The 18,659-nt window shown below is 41.6% G+C and overlaps 1 protein-coding gene and 1 long non-coding RNA gene across 4 annotated transcripts in view; one reads left to right on the plus strand and one right to left on the minus strand.

Moving 5' to 3' along the window:
* The window catches only part of DNAJC13 (DnaJ heat shock protein family (Hsp40) member C13), a 63,179-nt gene that overhangs the window by 15,258 nt on the left and 29,262 nt on the right, over window positions 1-18,659 (plus strand). For 2 of the 3 annotated variants that reach the window (XR_014517653.1, XM_083467748.1), the window contains exons 8-26: window positions 1,136-1,231; window positions 1,488-1,579; window positions 2,492-2,658; window positions 2,788-2,867; window positions 2,948-3,117; window positions 4,891-4,990; window positions 5,983-6,090; window positions 6,423-6,578; window positions 7,616-7,672; window positions 9,036-9,157; window positions 9,658-9,733; window positions 10,222-10,317; window positions 10,502-10,645; window positions 11,914-11,928; window positions 12,608-12,690; window positions 14,900-15,053; window positions 16,888-16,991; window positions 17,077-17,236; window positions 18,391-18,453. Coding sequence is in view for 2 of the 3 variants with exons in the window: in XM_083467748.1 (XP_083323874.1) it covers window positions 1,136-1,231; window positions 1,488-1,579; window positions 2,492-2,658; window positions 2,788-2,867; window positions 2,948-3,117; window positions 4,891-4,990; window positions 5,983-6,090; window positions 6,423-6,578; window positions 7,616-7,672; window positions 9,036-9,157; window positions 9,658-9,733; window positions 10,222-10,317; window positions 10,502-10,645; window positions 11,914-11,928; window positions 12,608-12,690; window positions 14,900-15,053; window positions 16,888-16,991; window positions 17,077-17,236; window positions 18,391-18,453 (2,043 nt within the window). In the remaining variant the exon portion in view is untranslated. The remainder of the gene's footprint in view (window positions 1-1,135; window positions 1,232-1,487; window positions 1,580-2,491; window positions 2,659-2,787; window positions 2,868-2,947; window positions 3,118-4,890; window positions 4,991-5,982; window positions 6,091-6,422; window positions 6,579-7,615; window positions 7,673-9,035; window positions 9,158-9,657; window positions 9,734-10,221; window positions 10,318-10,501; window positions 10,646-11,913; window positions 11,929-12,607; window positions 12,691-14,899; window positions 15,054-16,887; window positions 16,992-17,076; window positions 17,237-18,390; window positions 18,454-18,659) is intronic. The other variant, XM_083467749.1, reaches the window with a different exon arrangement.
* Window positions 10,719-12,631, minus strand: LOC310690120. The gene is made up of 2 exons (XR_014517922.1): window positions 12,495-12,631; window positions 10,719-11,502 (listed from the first exon to the last, which is right to left on the minus strand). It is a non-coding gene; the product is annotated as an uncharacterized lncRNA (long non-coding RNA).

Here is an 18,659-nt window from a genome sequence, read left to right on the forward strand (position 1 = left end):
TTTTCGCCTGGCAACTAAAGATGTATAATGAAGGTGTCAGGTGAGCCTCCCTGGGCAAAGCCTTCCACAAATGGGAAGCCACTGTAGAAAAGTCCCATGCTTGTGTTGCCACCCTCTGGACCCCTCCCATGGAGGAGATGAAAGAACAGGGCCTCAGAAGATGATCTCAGGGTCTGGGTACATTCATATGGGCAGAGGGGGTAAGCAATAGGATCATGGCCATTGGGTTGAATCAAGGCTGAGTCATACTTGGAACAAACCCGTAGAAACTAACAAGCTTTCTCCACACTGATGCCCTTTAGATATATTGGATTACAACGCTCATCAGCTGTATTGGGTAGGACTAATGGGATTGATAGTCCAAAACACTTGGAAGCCTGCAGTTAGTTATGGCCGAGTCTGGATCCAAATCATAGCAATCGACATTACTTGCTACCAGGAGAAAATTGCCCCGAATGTGAAATCTCTTACTTTAGCATTGCCATACGTCCGGTTTTCCCCAGACATATCTGGGATTCGGCGGGCGGCAGTAACATCTGGGCGGATTTTCCATAAATTGATCAAATGTCTAGGAAAAACCAGACTTATTTGGTATCTGTGACTATAGCAATTTGAATTTAAGCCTCTTTCCTTTATTTTTGTTTTTTGTTGGCAATTTACCAGGCGGCCCTTGGTGGCGGCTCAGGCGAGGTTCTAGGCCTGGTTCATCTCGGCTCGCTCTGGCTTCCAAGCAGACCAGGAACATGCCGAGAAGAAACAGGCCCAGCACCACGCCGGAGCAGCGGGAGCTGCCTCCAAAGGCCGCCTTGCAAGCCCACCGCTCGCAGCAGATCACAGAGGGCCTCTGCGATCCAGTGCAGCAAGGCGCTGGGCCTGCTTCCTTGGACTAGGTACAAGCCAAGATGGGACAAGCCTCGCGCCTCGCATCATTTGTGAGCAGGAGGCCAAAAATAGCAAAAGCAAGGTGGACGACAGAGATGTGGGATAGTGTGTGTGTGCGCCCCAAATGTGTGTGGGGGGGGGTTGTCTGGGTTTTTGGACTTTGGAATATGATGACCCAATCTTATTTGGTGTCTCTGACTATAGCAGTTTGAATTTAAGCCTCTTAGCTTTATTTTTGTTTTTTGTTTAAAAGGAACCAGTGAAAAGGATATTGGCTCTTACAGAAACGTGCTTAGTGGAACGGGACCCAGCTACCTACAATATTGCAACACTGAAACCCTTAGGAGAGGTAGGGCAGAAACTTTTTTAGAGCTTTGGGTGGGGTGGGAGGGAATAGTAACCTTTAAGCTATCCAAATCTACTGTTGTACGTCTATTAAAATCTGAAGTTTACACAACAATATTTGTAACCAGCTCAAATGCAACCATAGTGTGATGTAGAAAAAACAAAGAGTATGTCGTTTACAATACTGAAACTTTGAGTGTGTCATTTAAATACAGTGTGCAGAATAATGACAACCTGTTTGATACACTCTTTCTTTAAAGGTATTTGCGCTTGTGTGCGATTCTGAAAATCCACAGCTTTTTACCATAGAGTTTATCAAGGGACAAATCCGAAAATATTCTTCAACAGAGAGGTATTTTTAAACAGTTCTTGAACGGTTGTTCTTTACTGGCATGTCTTGGGTAAACCACGCAGTGCTTACATAGTTAGTTTCACTCCTACAACCAGGTCGCAATACTGCATTTACATTTGATTCATTTTAAGCTTATGCCACCTCTGGGAGGGACTACAGTAGCTTCTTGACATCAAGCCTTGCAAAAACTACAGAGGATTCAAATAGGATTCTGAAATAAGTTACCCAACAGATAGGTATAGGTAGGTAGGAATAGCCATTAGGGTTTGTTTGTTTGTTTGTTTGTTTGTTTGTTTGTATTTTTAAAGAATCCAGTTCTATCCCAGAAGGAAAAATAGAAAAATCAGATACACAAAGCAATGAATTACCAGTAAAAATGCGATATGCAGGTAGGCTTTTGTCCTTACTGAGTTTTAAAAATACTTAAAGGACTCACTGGAAAATGTCTCACCTAAACCTATCAGTTTTATTCCCTATCTCTGCAGATGAGTGCAGATGATGATGATATGGGAAATGTATTGTTGTCTCTCCTATTACCTTGCAGAAAGCTATTCATTAAACCACAGTTTCCCTCTCACTTAATCACAAGCTAGTTATCAGGTCTCCGTATGTCAACATGTTGCCTTAATCACTTTCCTTTCCCTCAAGTCACCCCCTGCAGTGCCGTGATACAGGTTAGAGTGTATTGAAAGGACTATCCAGTTAAAACTTCCTATTACGCGGCATTCTTACTTTGTGAACTGCCGTGTGATCTTTGGATGAAGGGCAGTCTACAAATTAAAGTAAATTCTGTGTTTGCAGCACTTGCCCTATATAATCTTTAGCAGAATGAAATGTGTATGTTCTTGTATTCTTATAAGCACACTTAGAATCATTGGCTGGAAAAGCTAATTGTTGGGACAATTTTCCTAGGGACTCATTGTTAGCCAGTTTGCTGGATGGAGTAAGAGCCTCTGGAAATAGGGATGTCTGTGTGAAAATGACACCAACGGACAAGGGGCAGCGGTGGGGCTTGTTGAGCATGCCTGTGGAAGAGGAAGTCGAAAGCCTTCATCTCAGGTTCTTGGCAGCACCTCCAAGTAAGTCTTCTGCTTTCGGATTCTAATATTTGAAACGAGTGCGTTGCAAGCTTTTTGCAAAGCAAGCTGCGCTGACATGCTGCAATATCAGTCTGCCTGACACTTATATCCATGCCTGTCCTGTTGCAGATGGCAACTTTGCAGATGCTGTTTTTAGGTTCAACTCCAACATTTCCTATAGTGGAGTTCTGCATGCAGTGACACAGGATGTAAGTTAAAAAGTCATTCTTCTGTACATTTTCTCTTCTGCTCCTGTCCAAAGGGTTAACACCTTTCCGCCTTCCTTCAGGGCTTGTTTTCAGAAAACAAAGAGAAGCTAATCAACAATGCCATAACGGCGTTGCTCTCGCAAGAGGGTGACATGACAGCATCAACTGCAGAGCTTGAAAGCCAGTTCCAAGCTGTTAGAAGATTAGTTGCATCCAAAGCTGGATTCCTTGCTTTCACTCAACTTCCAAGGTAGGTACTTGACTTCCAGCAGCAACCCTGTAATAGTCTGTGAGTTATTTATGTTCTGAGCCCAATTCTGAAGTTTGAGTCTTCCACAATGGTTTCTGCGAAGCAACATCAATACTGCTGTAACTGTCCCATCTCCCTTGCTTTGCTCTTCACTATTGTTAGCTGATCTCAGTGGTACATATTATCAGTGATGTATGTATAGACTGTTTTGCCCAAGCCTGCAGATAGCTTAGCCTTACCATTAGCCCGATGAAGATCAACATCTTGTGTTGCACCCCATGCATCAGCACTGGTGACCACACTCTTGAGGTGGTAGGCAGTTTTGTCTACCTGGTTTCCACCATAACCAGCAAGATTTCCATCAACACTGAGCTGGACAGGTGTATTGGCAAGGCAGCTATGGCAATGGCTCACCTCTCCAAAGCGGTCTGGGAGAATGTGATGCTAATGACCAGTACTAAGATGAAGATTGCGTGTTGAGCACACTGCTTTATGGAAGCGAATTGTGGACAACCAAGCAACCACATAGAGCGGCACCTCAATGCCTTCCACATGCACTGTGTCAGGGAGATTTGGGGCATCACGTGGCAGGAGTCTCAAACAGATGCGCTCTCCCAAGCCCACATTCCCAGTATGTTCAAACTCTTGTCTCAGCGACATCTGTGCTGGCTTGCTTATGTCCACAGAATGGAAGCAGCACAACCAAATGCTTTTATTTGCCCCAGTTGCAGCAAAACATGTCTCTCCCATATCAGTCTCTACAGCCCCAGCAGGCACTGTTACTTACCAACGATTTGATTTCATCCCCAACAGCGCACTCCTCCATTGTCTCCCAAGACTGCCGGATGCCAACAATTTATGGACAGTGCTGGGTTATTTAACTACAGTTAAAGGAGGATGGCGTCTTGAAAATAGCCCTCAAGTTTTTCACTCATTTTAAACTACAAGTTTGATTATAGCTTTGTACAGCAGTAATTACAAAGATCTTAAGAGTGAAATTTATGTACCTAGTGCTGCAAGCATGCACACAGTTATGTGTATCTATTAAAAGGTGCAGAAGCAGGTGGAAGAACTGTTACCCTTTCTAATAATCACTGGATCAACTCTATAAATGTATTGGAGGTTTAGTGCTGGAAATGATTTTTTTTTCCTTTTGGCTTCTGCACATCTATTTACTTTTATCGTGCTTGGGGTTTTGGGGACACCTGATGACTTTAGTTCTGTTAGTTAAATAAAAAGTACCACCCGCTCTTTTCTGGACCTCTCAGTGGCCTCCCATCCAGATTGCTGACCAAATGCATTAGGCTCAGTAATGCTACAGCTTTTGTGTTCCCAGGTCCAGCCATTGATCCCCAGCTTTTACTATTCTTAAACTTTGCTCTTCAAACACAGTTTGGCAGCTCAGTTGCACTTAGCCATGTAATTCATTTCCCGTGACAGACAAGGTCTCGATGTGCTTGTTTTCCCCCTGCTATTCTTGGCAGCAATTATTTAGCTGTAGCTTATTAGATGCTTTTCTTTTTACTGGCAGTTATACTGTCCACAACTGCTAGGCCATATCATTGAGCTTTCATGAATAATTTTGAAAAATCTAAAAAGAGAAGTAATTGACTGAACTTTTAGTAATGTTCAAGTTTACTGTTCCCCAAATATGCTGCTGTCAGTTATGCTTGAGTGTTTATTTACATACATTTTAAGTTAGGGCTTTTGATATTTGTAAAAATACTGCTACTATTTCAGTATTCGATCTGATGCTTTGCTATGTTTTGAAAGGTTTCGAGAGCGCCTGGGAGTGAAGGTCGTGAAAGCTCTTAAAAGGAACAATGATGGAGTAACTCACGCTTCCATTGATATGCTATGTGCCCTCATGTGTGTGAGTACTCTTAATACGAGTAAGCTAAAATAGGATATTTATTTTCTTGGTTTGATGGGTTATAATTCCTACAATGTCATAGCCTCCATAGGAAGAAGCAGCACTATGTGGAGTTGTATAGCGTTATCTGAACCCCATCAGTACAGGTTTTGAGTGATAAACAGGTAACTGCCTATTCAGCTCTCCCCAAGGCTAAATACTATATACCTAATCAATCAATGGTGGGGACAATGTTAGAGGAGCAAGAAGCTTTTTCTCTCTTCCTTTACGGATGTGGGGATTATGTGATCCTTGATGGTGGAGCAGGGGAGGAGTAAAGGGCGGAGAGCCTTAGTTACGCAAGAAAGCTTGAGTGACTTGTTTTAGCTTAAGTAGATTTTCTGATGTTATAAGAACCATCGTTTTAGCAAGTAGGATATTGCAGTGTATCTCATTTAAAGAATGGATGTTGTCTTGATATATGACCTCCCAAGAGCATAGCCTATCTATGTTAAAGGTAAAGGGACCCCTGACCATTAGGTCCAGTCGTGGCCGACTCTGGGGTTGCGGCGCTCATCTCGCTTTATTGGCCAAGGGAGCCGGCATACAGCTTCCGGGTCATGTGGCCAGCATGACTAAGCCGCTTCTGGCGAACTAGAGCAGCACACGGAAACGCCGTTTACCTTCCCGCTGGAGCGGTACCTATTTATCTACTTGCACTTTGACGTGCTTTTGAACTGCTAGGTTGGCAGGAGCAGGGACCGAGCAACGGGAGCTCACCCCATCGCGGGGATTCGAACCACCAACCTTCTGATTGGCAAACCCTAGACTCTGTGGTTTAGACCACAGTGCCACCCGCATCCCCTATCTATGTTATTTTGGGACAAATAAGGCAAACTATGAACTCTTTAATTTTTATCATTCATTTCCTGCTAGCACGTGTTTCCATTTAGCTGGAGCCTTAAGAGTGCTTGAGACCTACATTCTGATGAAATGCTATCTTTTATCCATAGCCTATGCATGATGATTATGACCTGAGGCAAGAACAACTAAATAAAGCATCTCTTCTTTCTTCAAAGAAGTTCTTGGAAAACTTGTTGGAGAAATTTAATTCCCATGTGGTAAATATTTCACATCAGTCAAATAATAAAGGGTTCTGTGTTTTGTGGGGGGTGGGGTGGATATGTGGGACAGAGGTCCTACAGTTTAGATAATTTAGAGATTTGTAAGGATGTTCAGTCTTGTGTCTTGGTTTTGGTCTGATCATGCCTCTCCGTTGAATACACAGTTGTATTTGAAAACTTAAGTGGAGGCAGTGAGACATAGCAAGGGCGTGCCACTTTGTAGCTCATAAGCCAAAGACAATTTTAGCGAGAGTTTTTCAAAAAGCATATTCATCTATTTTTGCATGCTGCTTTATCTGACATATCTGATCTTCCTTTTTCAATTTCAGGAACATGGAACAGGTGCCCTAGTTATCAGTTCACTTTTGGACTTCCTTACTTTTGCCCTCTGTGCTCCATATAGTGAGACGACGGAAGGGCAGCAGTTTGATATGTTACTAGAGATGGTTGCATCTAATGGGAGAACCCTCTTCAAGCTCTTTCAGGTGAGTTTAACGTTCAGAAGGGAGACAGCAAAGATTCCACCTTGTTTCTCCTGCTACTTGAACTGAGCTAATACTCTTGAGGGAAATTAACACCATATGATGGTAATTTGCCATAACATATAATGCAAGCTGTCCCACATAATTTTCCTAACTCCAAATTTAGTAGGTTAAGAACTTTGTTGTATAGAAACAGGTCCAGCTGTGGAGCAGAGAGGCTTTTGACTGGAAAACCCATTAAAACCCTCAACAAGTAGCAAGAGCCAGAATGACAGCTGTGGTTCTAGATCTGTGTATTAAATCTGTCCCAGTACTGTAAATTCTTTACTGTAACAGGTCACTTAATGCTGTAGTGGGAAATAATAATGATAGATCATAGAGTTGGAAGGGACCCTGAGGATCATCTAGTCCAGGGGTCTGCAACCTTTAAGACAAAAAGAGTCACTTGGACCCATTTCCGAAGAAAAAAAACCTGGGAGCCGCAAAACTCGTCATTATAAAAATAACTTTTTTGTCACTTTTATTATTATTTTTTTGTTTGACCCCTCAGAATCACTCCTCATAGAAATAAACGTTAAATTAACAAGTTACCTTTTTGTGTGTGTGTGTTCTTCACTCCCCTTCAAAACAGTGACCAGCGTACATGCCCCCTTTCAATGCAGTGACCAGCGTACATGCCCCTTACAATGTAGCGGGCGGGTGGGCGGGAAGGTGACGTCAGGACGGTGCGTGACTAACACACACACCACCCCCATGCAACGTCACAGCCAGTACAGTGCCCGCCACAGTGAGGAGTGTCGGGGCGCACAATGCGCCTCCTCCTCTCGCTAGTATCCACCCCGGAGCCGCGGCAAAGGTGTAAAAGAGCCACATGCGGCTCCGGAGCCGCGGGTTGCAGACCCCTGATCTAGTCCAACCCCTCAGTGCAGGAATATTCAGCTGTCCCTCATGGGAATCGAACCTGCAATCTTGGCGTTATCAGCACCATGCTCTAACCAACTCTGCTATCCATACACTCCTTTTTATTACTTGTTTTGCAGCATCCTTCCATGGCCATTGTGAAAGGAGCTGGATTGGTTATGAAGGCAATAATAGAGGTAATGCATCTATGCAGTCTTGTAATGTTTTACTTCCTTATAAATAGGAATGGCTTAGTTAATCAGACATGCATCCAAAGCCTTTTTTTTCCAGGAAGAAAATTTTCTGTTATAACTTATTGCACAGTTGCATTCAGCTGTTTGGAAGGAGAAGTTGGCTCACATCTTGAGGGTGTTTTCTCAGGGGTGTTGAGTGCACAACATGGTGGGTGATGCTGCTCTCTTGTGGCTGCAGACAGGAATCTTAGACTGTTCTTTGTCCATGAGACACACACCCATCACGTCAATCTCTTGACTGACAAGCTACAGGAACAGGCAGGCTATATAACTCAGCTCACATAAGGAAAAGAGTACAGTGGCACCTTGGTTTACAACCATAATATGTTCTGGAGGTCCATTTGTAAACCAAAACAGGTTGTAACCCAAGGCGCGCTTTTGCCAATGGGGCCTCCCAAAAAACATTTGTTTGTAATCCAAAAAAGGTTTGCAAACCAGGACACACATTTCCGGATTTGACGTGTTTGTAATCCAAAACGTATGCAAACCAGACTGTTTGCAAACCTAGATACCACTATAATTGGAAAAACAGCAAGAACACCAGCCAAACTCCTGAAAGAACACTGTACTAAACGTATAGTAGAAAAAAAAGGTAACTGTGGCCAACTGGGTGGTTTGATTCATCACCTTCAGGAAACACCCTTCTGAAATTTGAAATGAAATGAAATGTGTTCATAAGCCCCAAAAGGATGGCAGACCCAATATACAGAGAATTATTCACACACACACACCACTTCGTAAATTCTAGGTAGCACACAGAATGAAATACAGTGAATTCAGTAAAATTCAATTTTGAATCCTAAACAACTCTAAATACCTAACATCCTTAGAAATAGCAACCACAGGCAAATCATTTAACTCCAAAAGGGAGATATTATCATAAAACTAAAATCTACCCAGCCACCAACAAATGCACATTAGTTTGTGCCGAAATAGCCTGGGAGCTAGGAGTAATAATAACAATAATTTATTATTTATACCCTGCCCATCTGGCTGGGTTTTCCCAGCCACTCTGGGCGGCTCCCAACAGAATATTAAAACAGAATAAAACATCATGGCCACGTTCTCTATTTGAAAAATATGAAAGCCAACTACTCTTCAGTTCTCCCTGTGGCCAAGGGATGTAGCAGAGGTAAAAAAAAAGCACATAGTTTTATAAAGTACCTTCATTTTAAATACCGTCTACGCTGTGAAAGCAGTATATTATCTCTGATTCCAAACACTCCATTGTTTGGCATTGCAAGCTAAAGGCAGAACAACTTAACTAAGATTCTTTCATGGTTATCCTCTTGCTCTGTTTCCAAAGGAGGGAGACAAGGAAATAGCAACCAAAATGCAAGATCTTGCCCTCAGCGAAGGTGCCTTACCTCGTCATTTGCACACTGCTATGTTTACAATAAGCACAGATCAAAGGATGCTTACGAATAGGTAAGTCTATGTCGCTTGCTTGCTATCATTCCTCTTGCATGATTACCTCCTAATCGAATAACCTGCCCCTTCCGAACTGGTCACTGCACAGACAGTACCTGACTCACTAACGGTTTGTCCCATCTCACCCTGCCACTGAGTAGACCACCTGAATTGAAGGTGGCAGGCATAGAGGTAGCAGGTTAGAAATCAATAGGCAAAATTATTGGAGAGAACATGCTGAAAACCACTGTTCTGTGGTAATGGCCATTTGAAAAATAACCACAGATAACCAGTGCTTACAGTTGGCATTAAGAAGTCTGCAATCTAAGTACAATTATTTGTAGTCTATTCTAAGACTTCAGGAACTGTAGGCTGCATAGCAGAAATACAGTTAAGTTGGGAGTTAGATTCCATATATTTAACAGCAGCTGCAAAACAATGAAACATATTACATGGCCTGAAGTTTAATCATTTTCTGGCAAATAAGTAGCACATTTATCAATCTCTGTATTTCTCAGACAGCTGAGTAGGCATCTAGTGGGCCTCTGGACAGCTGAAAATGCAACGGCGTTAAACTTGTTGAAGCGTATTTTGGTAAGAGTCTACATTAAATGTCATTCTTAATTTTGCTTGTGCTGTTTTGTAGTTGACTCAGCTCTGTCTAATCAACAAATGCTTTAAGTAGGCTGTGTAGAAATGGGTGTTGAATAAATGTTATACTTGGATGTACACATATTGACGGAAGATTTCATGGTGGCGCTCCTTCAGGTATACTGAGCTGAGGCTGTTTAGGGCTTTAAAAGGTCAGCACCAACACTTTGAATTGTGCTTGGAAACGTACTGGGAGCCAATGTCGGTCTTTCAATACTGGTGTTATGTGGTCTCGGCAGCCATTCCCTGTCACCAGTCTAGCTGCCACATTCTGAATTAATTGTAGTTTCCGGGTCACCTTCAAATGCCCCACATTAGAGTGCATTGCAGTAGTCCAAGCGGGAGATAACTAGAGCATGCACCACTCTGGTTTTGTTAATAAACATGTGTTCTTCGACTCAAGAAACTTGAAGCTTTTTTTGTGGTTTTAGCCCGCAGGCCTGCTCTTATACCTGGACAGTAGCGACCCTGTTCCTGAAAAAGATGCTGACCGGATGCATATTAGGGATAACTTAAAAATTGCAAATGTAAGTATGACATGCTCCACCTTTAAGAGGCTGGAATTCCCTTCCTTTGCATTGTTGTTGCTTAGTGCCCTACATGATCTGAGGACGAGGCAGCCTTGGATATAATCATTGTAACATATTTCAGTGTTTCATCTCGCATTTCCCATGAAATTAATTTGGATTAACGATGAGCTTTGTTCTGCAGGATCAATACGGAAAATTTAATAAAGTGCCAGAGTGGCAAAGGCTTGCAGGAAAAGCTGCTAAAGAAGTTGAAAAATTTGCCAAAGAGAAGGTGGATTTGGTATTGATGCACTGGAGAGACAAAATGGGGATAGCTCAGAAAGAGGTAATACGCTTAATCCTCTGCCTTTGTACTTTAAGCACCAATGCTTTTTTTTTTTATAGTACCACCCGAATAGTTAACGAAGAAGACTTAGCTTTTATTTTATTGGTATCTTTGTGCATTTAATTAAGTTCCAAATACATTTTTATCCAAAGAGAAATTTGCAGGGGTGGGGGAGAGGATTTCTCCATTAAAGGTGATGACTGGACTTGCATAATGAACATCAGTGCTCTTTGTGGTCTCAAAAAAGAAGGTCAAAATAGTGTGAGTTCTGCAGTGCTCCTGCCATACTTTCACCTTTTGAGCTTGGGCAACTGGTACGCTCCTTGTAGAATGCATGACCTGCTGCTTCCTTTCCTAATACTTTCAGTAACATTGGACCAAAGCTGTCCATTCATTTTACCTCTTTCTTTCCTACCTTCCTTCTTGTAGCAATTGTGAAGTTTCACAGGCTTCTGTGCCTGCTGTGCGGTGGTAAAATTTGCTACTCTTCCTTGATGCCAAATGTACTGTTAGTGGTGCTTGATGAATGGTGGTTAGATAAGTGTGAAGGGGCAATGGTGTGATTTAGATCCCTGCTCCCTCTTGGATTCCTCTTTCCAGGATCTGGATCCTGCTTTCCCATGCTTTTATCTGGTATTCTTTTGTGCATTTGGTTTACTTGTGATTCTTCTGGCATTCTGCACTTTGGCATCTCGGACAAACAGAAGTCTAAATCGCAATGGCCTGTTTGTCAAATGTGCTTTCATTTTGTTGTGTGAGGGCTTGTCATTTGACTTGCTGTTGACTTGGCAGGGAATAAGGGGTGGTGCATCTTATGCAGGGCATTGTATGCAAGTACTTTGTCCAAAGCACTTGACCTGAAATAAATGAAGACAAAAAAAAAAAAAACCCACTTAGCTTCACATCAAATTATATAGCTGTTATATCAAAACTTTATGTGACAGGTTGAGAAATGGGGCATGGCTTCCATTTTGGTTTACAGGTGGTCTTTCTGTTGAGTTGCTTCGTAGATAGCACATGATATGGGGACTGTAGCTAGATTTTCCAGAGCTACAATTACGTTGCCTTACGGTTAACTGCCAAATAGTCTTGTGTTTAGCTACTTATGGGCTGTAGAATCTGGGGGTGAATTTGAGGATTCTATTCTGTGATGAAGTTACCTTGGAAGGTTTCTTGTAGATGATTATTCTAGGTATTCAAACATGTGAGAGGAGCTTTTGTTAAAAATTCAACTTTTGTTTTTCTTTCTACTTCCCAAATACTACCAGGACAGAAATAATATGGTGAGTCTTGAGTCCTTACTCCCTTCTGTAGAGTGTAGATGGCCTTGAATTATACCTGGCATGTAGTGACCTGTCTGTCTGTATATGTTAGTTTGAACTATTTCTCGTTCAAGTTTGGCTTGCATTCTTCTGAGCTGCTCCTTTATGTCTCCATTCTGCAAGGAAGTAATCCTCTACTCGCCAATTTAAACCCCATCCATCCAGTTCTAGTTACACAATTCCAGATTTAACAGGCATGATTGATTGTCTTGTCATTCCCATTCATTTTGGTAACACTCTAAAGATGTGGCTTTCCTGCATGCACATTTATTCTGTAACACAGTTGTGGTCTTATTGCATTGCTCCCACAGTACCTGATCCAATGAGGTTGGACTCATTGGCAGTAAAGTGTAATCAAAGAGATAGCCAGGTCACAGTCAAGTGGCCCTCTGGCCTTACTTGATTTGCTCTCTTAATTTTTATATGATTGGTACATGCTGGTAAAGTTGTTCATTCTTGTTTTCTAACACCCCCACTTTGTTGCTTTAGATAGGAAAAATGTGTCTCTTTTTAGCAATGAGACAGACCTGTCTTGGAGTAGAACATAACACATTTAACTTTTTGTTTAGTTTATTGGAATCTATGCGATCTCATCTCACAGCGTGTTGACAGTTTTGGATTCACAAATCTTCCTTTGCAGAACGTTAATCAAAAGCCGGTCATACTGAGGAAACGAAGGCAAAGGATAAAAATACAAGCAAACTGGGATCTCTTCTATTACAGGTACAATTCTTTTGCTTTAGCCCAGGGATGGGCAACCTCTCTTTGGCCCTTTGAACCCTCCCTCGGTCACAAATCTTCACTGGCCTTGCTTCTCCCTTGCCTGGCTGGAATGTGGCCTGGAACTCAGATAGTGACTTGTGCTTGCCAGAATGGAGGCTAGAGAGGGATGTTTGAATGTGTGTCAAAACGAGGTACAAAGGTAAAATCTGCATTCATTGTGCTGCCCACTTCTGTCTCCAGCACTGCCTCCACTCCACGCCCCCCAAGCATGTATTTAGCAATCCTGGAAGGTTGCTAAAAGGGGTAATGATCAGGCCCTCGCCCCTGTTTTGGTATAGATTAGAAGAACTGCGTATCAGATCAAAATTGGAGCAATGCCACTTTTGTGTGAAATGCGCGTTGCAGAAATGAAGTGTGCTTTAGGAAGATTTAGAGAAACCTTGGTAGGAATGCTCATGCGCCAATGGGATGCACACTCTGCTTTTTTTAAATAGCAGCTGCCGAGGTTTGTTGCAAGCAACCTTTTGAGGTTTCCCCAAGTTTCAAAAAGATGCTCACTTTTATAGAAGGAGGATGCAAAGCCATTTTAAAAACACAACAGGGGGAATATCATTAAGTGGTTCTGGGGATTGTTGCCCTTAATTCCTATTAAATGTGCATCACCTAAACATGCATTACTTTAAGCACATAGTTTGTAACTTTAAGAAGAGTTTGGATTTGATATCCCGCTTTATCACTACCCAAAGGCGTCTCAAAGCGGCTAACATTCTCCTTTCCCTTCCTCCCCCACAACAAACACTCTGTGAGGTGAGTGGGGCTGAGAGACTTCAGAGAAGTGTGACTGGCCCAAGGTCACCCAGCAGCTGCAAGTGGAGGAGTGGACATGAGAACCCGGTTCCCCAGATTACGAGTCTACCGCTCTTAACCACTACACCAAAGCTACACATACAATAAAAAGGACTGAAACTGCCTGAACTGACTGTCAGCATTATTTACTTGCTATCCTGAGCTAGTTAGGGTGTGGATTACAAGTTTGAAACATACTTTATGTTTCTTTTTTAATGTATATCTTGCCTTACAACACCAAAAGCGGGCAATACAATTTAAAAAGTTTTAAATTATTTTACATTTGTTCAAACATTCAAGTTATTGATTTAAGTTGGCTTTAAAACTATACAGTGGTACCTTGTTTTGAGTCTGGGATCCATTCCAGAGCCCCAGACACTCGACGAAAAGTGTGCTCAACAAAGCGCCGCTCTGTGCAAACACACGGAGCGGTTTGTGTTTCTGCGCATGCGTGAAGCACAATTTAGCGCTTCTCATGCATGAGTGGCAAACCCAGATGTAAGTCCTTCCTGGTTTGCCGCGGACGTCTGCCGAAATGGATGCTGGACGGGGCGGACATATACGAGGTACCACTGTAGTTGGTATAGAGTAGCATCTGGCTGAGGAGATTTCACCCCTCCCATATCCAAGAATCTGCTGATGTTCTCTGCTGATTCTCCAGAGAGGAGGGCCGGTTTTCTGCTCACTACTTATTCCGCCCCAGCATCACATCAAAGAGAGCAGAAAGAGAGAGAGAGAGAGACTGAGTGTTAGAGAGAGATCATGTGTAAGGTTAGATAAGGTTGCTGCTAAGAGCAGCTGCAGACACTCAGTGCAGTTCAGCATTTTTCGTTTAGACCTCACTTAGCTCTGTATATAGTTGTGTATTATAGTTGTGGATAGAATAAAGAAGAGATTCTACAGAGCTGCTCTCCGAGTCGTTTATGCTCTGCTATACTCTGCTGTGCGACGACTGTCTTCTTGTGGAAGTGAATCCGGTGCTCACAACTCTAAGCTGTGAGTCCACAGCACTTTGACCTGTTCCTGTGCAGAAGGTGGTCTCTGGAAGTGCTACCCAGCTCGCCTAGCCCAGTCGGGGCTGGAGTGGATGAGTCTAGTTGGTGACACTGGCTCAAGGGCGATGCTGACACTGGCTAGTTTGAATGCTAATTGCTGAGCAGTTTTCAGATCTGTAGATATATGTAGCAGAATATACTACCTAGTACATATTAGTTTAGTCCTTGGTGAGTCACGGTTGCCAGTTTGATACTTTCCAGTACTGTTACCAGTGGGTAGGTGCTTTAAATTCAGAAACTTACTCCCCCCCCCATAACATGTAGTTAAATGCTAACACAATCTGCTTCCCATGTGTTTCTGTACTAAGATTTCTCCAAGATCATGCTAGATCCAATTTGATTTGGAATTTCAAAACGCGGGAAGAACTAAGAGATACCCTGGAGTCTGAGATGCGGGCATTTCAGATCGACAGAGAACTTGGCAGTGCTAATGTCATCTCCTGGAATCACCATGAATTTGAGGTACGCCTTTACACAGCGCTTGTGTTTCATGTAAAGTCATCGTTGATTTTGAACATCCCTGTATTGATACCTGGATACGTGTGCTGTTACTTACAGATGCTAGAATAAAAAGCAAGCTTCAGTTTGAAATAGCTTTATATAGTCTGCAGATTCTGTCAACTTAAGTTGCCATTCTTCTTTGGTTGGGACCTTGCTCAGCTTGCAGACTTAACATGTAGAATAAGAGAACAAGAAGAACATACGTTTACAGAAGATTAAAAAAAAATTATTGAATATATGGGAAATAATTGTGTACAGCTGAAAACGCTGGCAGCATTGAGATAAATTCAACAGTGTAAATAAGTTTGGATGGATGCAGTAATGGAATACTGAATGGTATAGTTTATGTAAAATATGCAGGGATTTATGATATGTAAAATGAACCATGGAAAGAAGAAGATGAGTCATTGATACCTTAAGGATGTAAAATGAGTATTTTAAATTGTAAAACAGAAAATTTTATAAAAATTATATGAAAGAAAAAAAGAAATAGCTTTATACAGTTCAGTGACCTTTACATAATGAAAATTTTATATCCGCACAGTTCCTGCTTACAGTAATTACTGGGACTGTCATTATAGCAAAGAAATTTTATCAGTTCATCTTACTGATTTTATTTTGTCGTTGCTCTAATTTTACTTGAGCATTTCTAATCTGAAACAAGACCTTTTCAGTTCAGTGGAGCTTACGCAAGTGGCTCTGCAGTCTAAACCACTGAGCCTCTTGGGCTTGCCAATCGTAAGGTCAGCAGTTCAAATCCACGCAATGGGGTGAGCTCCCATTGCTTTGTCCCAGCTACAGTTCGAAAGCATGCTACCACAAGTAGATAAATTGGTACTACAGCCTCGGCCCAGTATATCTGAAGGTGCGTCTCCACCCCCATCATTCTGCCCAGATAATAATAATAATAATAATAATAATAATAATAATAATAATAATAAATTACTGCAGCAGTAAGCAGTGTTTCCATGCGCTCTAGCTTCCGTCACGGTGTCCCGTTGCACCAGGAACAATGTAATCATGCTGGCCACATGACACGAAAAAGATGTCTGCAGACAAACGCCAGCTCCCTCGGCCTGAAAGCGAGATGAGCGCCACACCCCATAGTTGAATTCAACTGGACTTAACTGTCCAGGGGTTCTTTACCTTTACTCCCAGATAGGATTGCAGCCCTAGTCTTTTGATGATTTCATTTAAACTGACAAAAAGAGCAACAGTTCTAAAGGAAGAAAACATACACTTTGCTTTTAGATGTTGTGGCTGTGTCATAGCAAGCACCCTGATATAACAGCTCTCCCCCTTCCCTTTTTTGTGTACGAGGGATGCACCGCTTCTAAGATGGTGTTTGTCATTTATACTCTTTATTTACAAATAATATTTTTTATGCAGTTAATTGGGGTCCTCTTTTAAAGCAAAGTTTTAAATCAATCAGACTATTTTAGTCAAATAATACCTCATATTTATTATCAGGTGTAGAAAACTGCCTGATACGTAGGTGTTTCAGAAAAGCTTATCTTGAATATCTTAAACTGAGTATTTTAAGCTAATCTTCTGGCACATACAAACACAATCCATTCTCTCTCTGTTGATGAGGTTCATATATGTATGGTGGGTTTTTCTTCATTGTATGTTTTAGCTTACAAACTAAAATGTAAAATAGAGTATTATAACTGACCAGTTTGTTGATTCTGGAACTTCATTCAAAAGTTATGTTCCCACCACACAACCTTGATTCCTTAGCAATTATGTCAGGAACTTTTGCTCACTTCCTGTATCTTATTTTTCTCTTCAAAAGGTGAAGTATGAATGCCTCTCGGATGAAATCAAAATAGGGGATTATTACTTGAGATTGCTGTTGGAAGAAGATGAAAGTGAAGACAGTGGAGCGATAAAGAAATCGTGAGTTACTATTATCTTAATATTCCCTCTGAAATCTTAATTTTCTGCATAATAAACCTTTTGTTCTACCTTTTTCTTCCTACAGGTATGAATTTTTCAATGAGTTGTATCACCGTTTCCTGCTCACTCCTAAAATAAGTATGAAATGCCTCTGTTTGCAAGCCTTGGCCATTGTTTATGGAAGATGCCACGAGGAGATTGGCCCGTTTAGCGACACTAAATATATTATAGGGATGTTGGAGAGGGTAAGCATTTTTTAAATTACTGCATACAATTTGGGAGAGCAGAGCAGGCATATTGAAGTTTGTTTTTTGGAATTTCAGTTAACAATGCCATGTGGCCATTGGACTAAGAGGACTAGACTAGTCCCCTAATTGTTCCCATGGTGCCTCGTTCCCAAACCCCAGGAAGCTTCTGCCTGACTTAGGGAGGAAGGTGCAATGCTCACAGGCGTGACATCAGCCCCACACACCCCCAAAATTGCCCTTACAAGCTGGTGTTTCTTGCCCTAACTGTTCCCCTACAAAAAAATTCACCACACGCCACTGTGATTGCTCTGGTGAGATGTCATGGTTTAATTCTAGCTTCCTCTGAGGTTGACCTGTTTCTCCCCGCTCCTACATAACTTGGGGGAGTTTCAGAAACTCCTGCTGAACTCTGACTCTCTCTTTTTGGTCTGAATTGGGGTTTGCGCTATAACGCTATGCTTTAAAACCATAGTTAGTGTTGAAGCCAAACTTCAGCAAAAGATTCTTGTGGGAGAGTCTGGGAGAAAACTAGGCTTGTTCACAATAATGCTACTTCTGAACATGGTCAGTGACCTATGGTTTGTCCTTCAGACTTGTACTTGAATAAAGTTTTTTTTAAAAAAAATACTTATTTTGAGAATTTTATAATTTGCTGAACCTTTCTGAGTTACTTTAGAGTGGATGTGATTAACTGTAGCATTTGCACCTTCAACTTTTAAGGAAGCTAAACAAACCATGTAAACTTTTAAGTATAAAAAATGACAACTAGCTTTTCGTGTTCTGCCTGGTCAAGCGGCACATCTGTGTTGATCCTTTTTTGACGGTTACACTTTAGACTTGCGAGCAGTAAAATAAAGGAGCTAAAATGGTACATTTTTGAGAGCAATCCCTACGGTTGCTTCAGTTCTGGTTTCAGCTGTAGATCTGCTCTGCTTTTGTATATCCACATTTTAGTAGATCACTTTCTAGCACTGATAGTATGACAATAGATGAGTGTTTAGTTTTGCTTACAGATCTTGGAGATAAGAGGATAATTGCACTTTCAATATAGCAGCATATTTCATCTTAAATAAATAAATAAACAAATGATAACATTGAAGCACATTTCTCAGACTTTTTCCTATTTAAAAATGTTTTGTATTTTTCTCTAGTGCACTGATAGACTTGAGCGGGACCGATTGATAGTGTTCCTTAACAAGCTGATTCTCAACAAGGTGAGCAACCTCCCATTTCTGCATAAATTGTGCAATTTTTAATAAATTTAAATACACGCACAGCAGTATTTATTGTAGCTTGGGGTGCTCATAAATGCCTCCTTCTCAAATCCATTGTTTTATATTGTTTTAAATGTTTGTTTTGCTATTGGGATTGTAGTTCCATTTGTGTTTCACAAGCTGGTCTCTGACTGTAATAAATTTCA

The sequence above is a fragment of the Podarcis liolepis genome (genome assembly GCF_965112155.1).
Source record: "Podarcis liolepis genome assembly, chromosome: 12".
In the NCBI taxonomy this organism is placed as follows: Eukaryota; Metazoa; Chordata; class Lepidosauria; order Squamata; family Lacertidae; genus Podarcis; species Podarcis liolepis.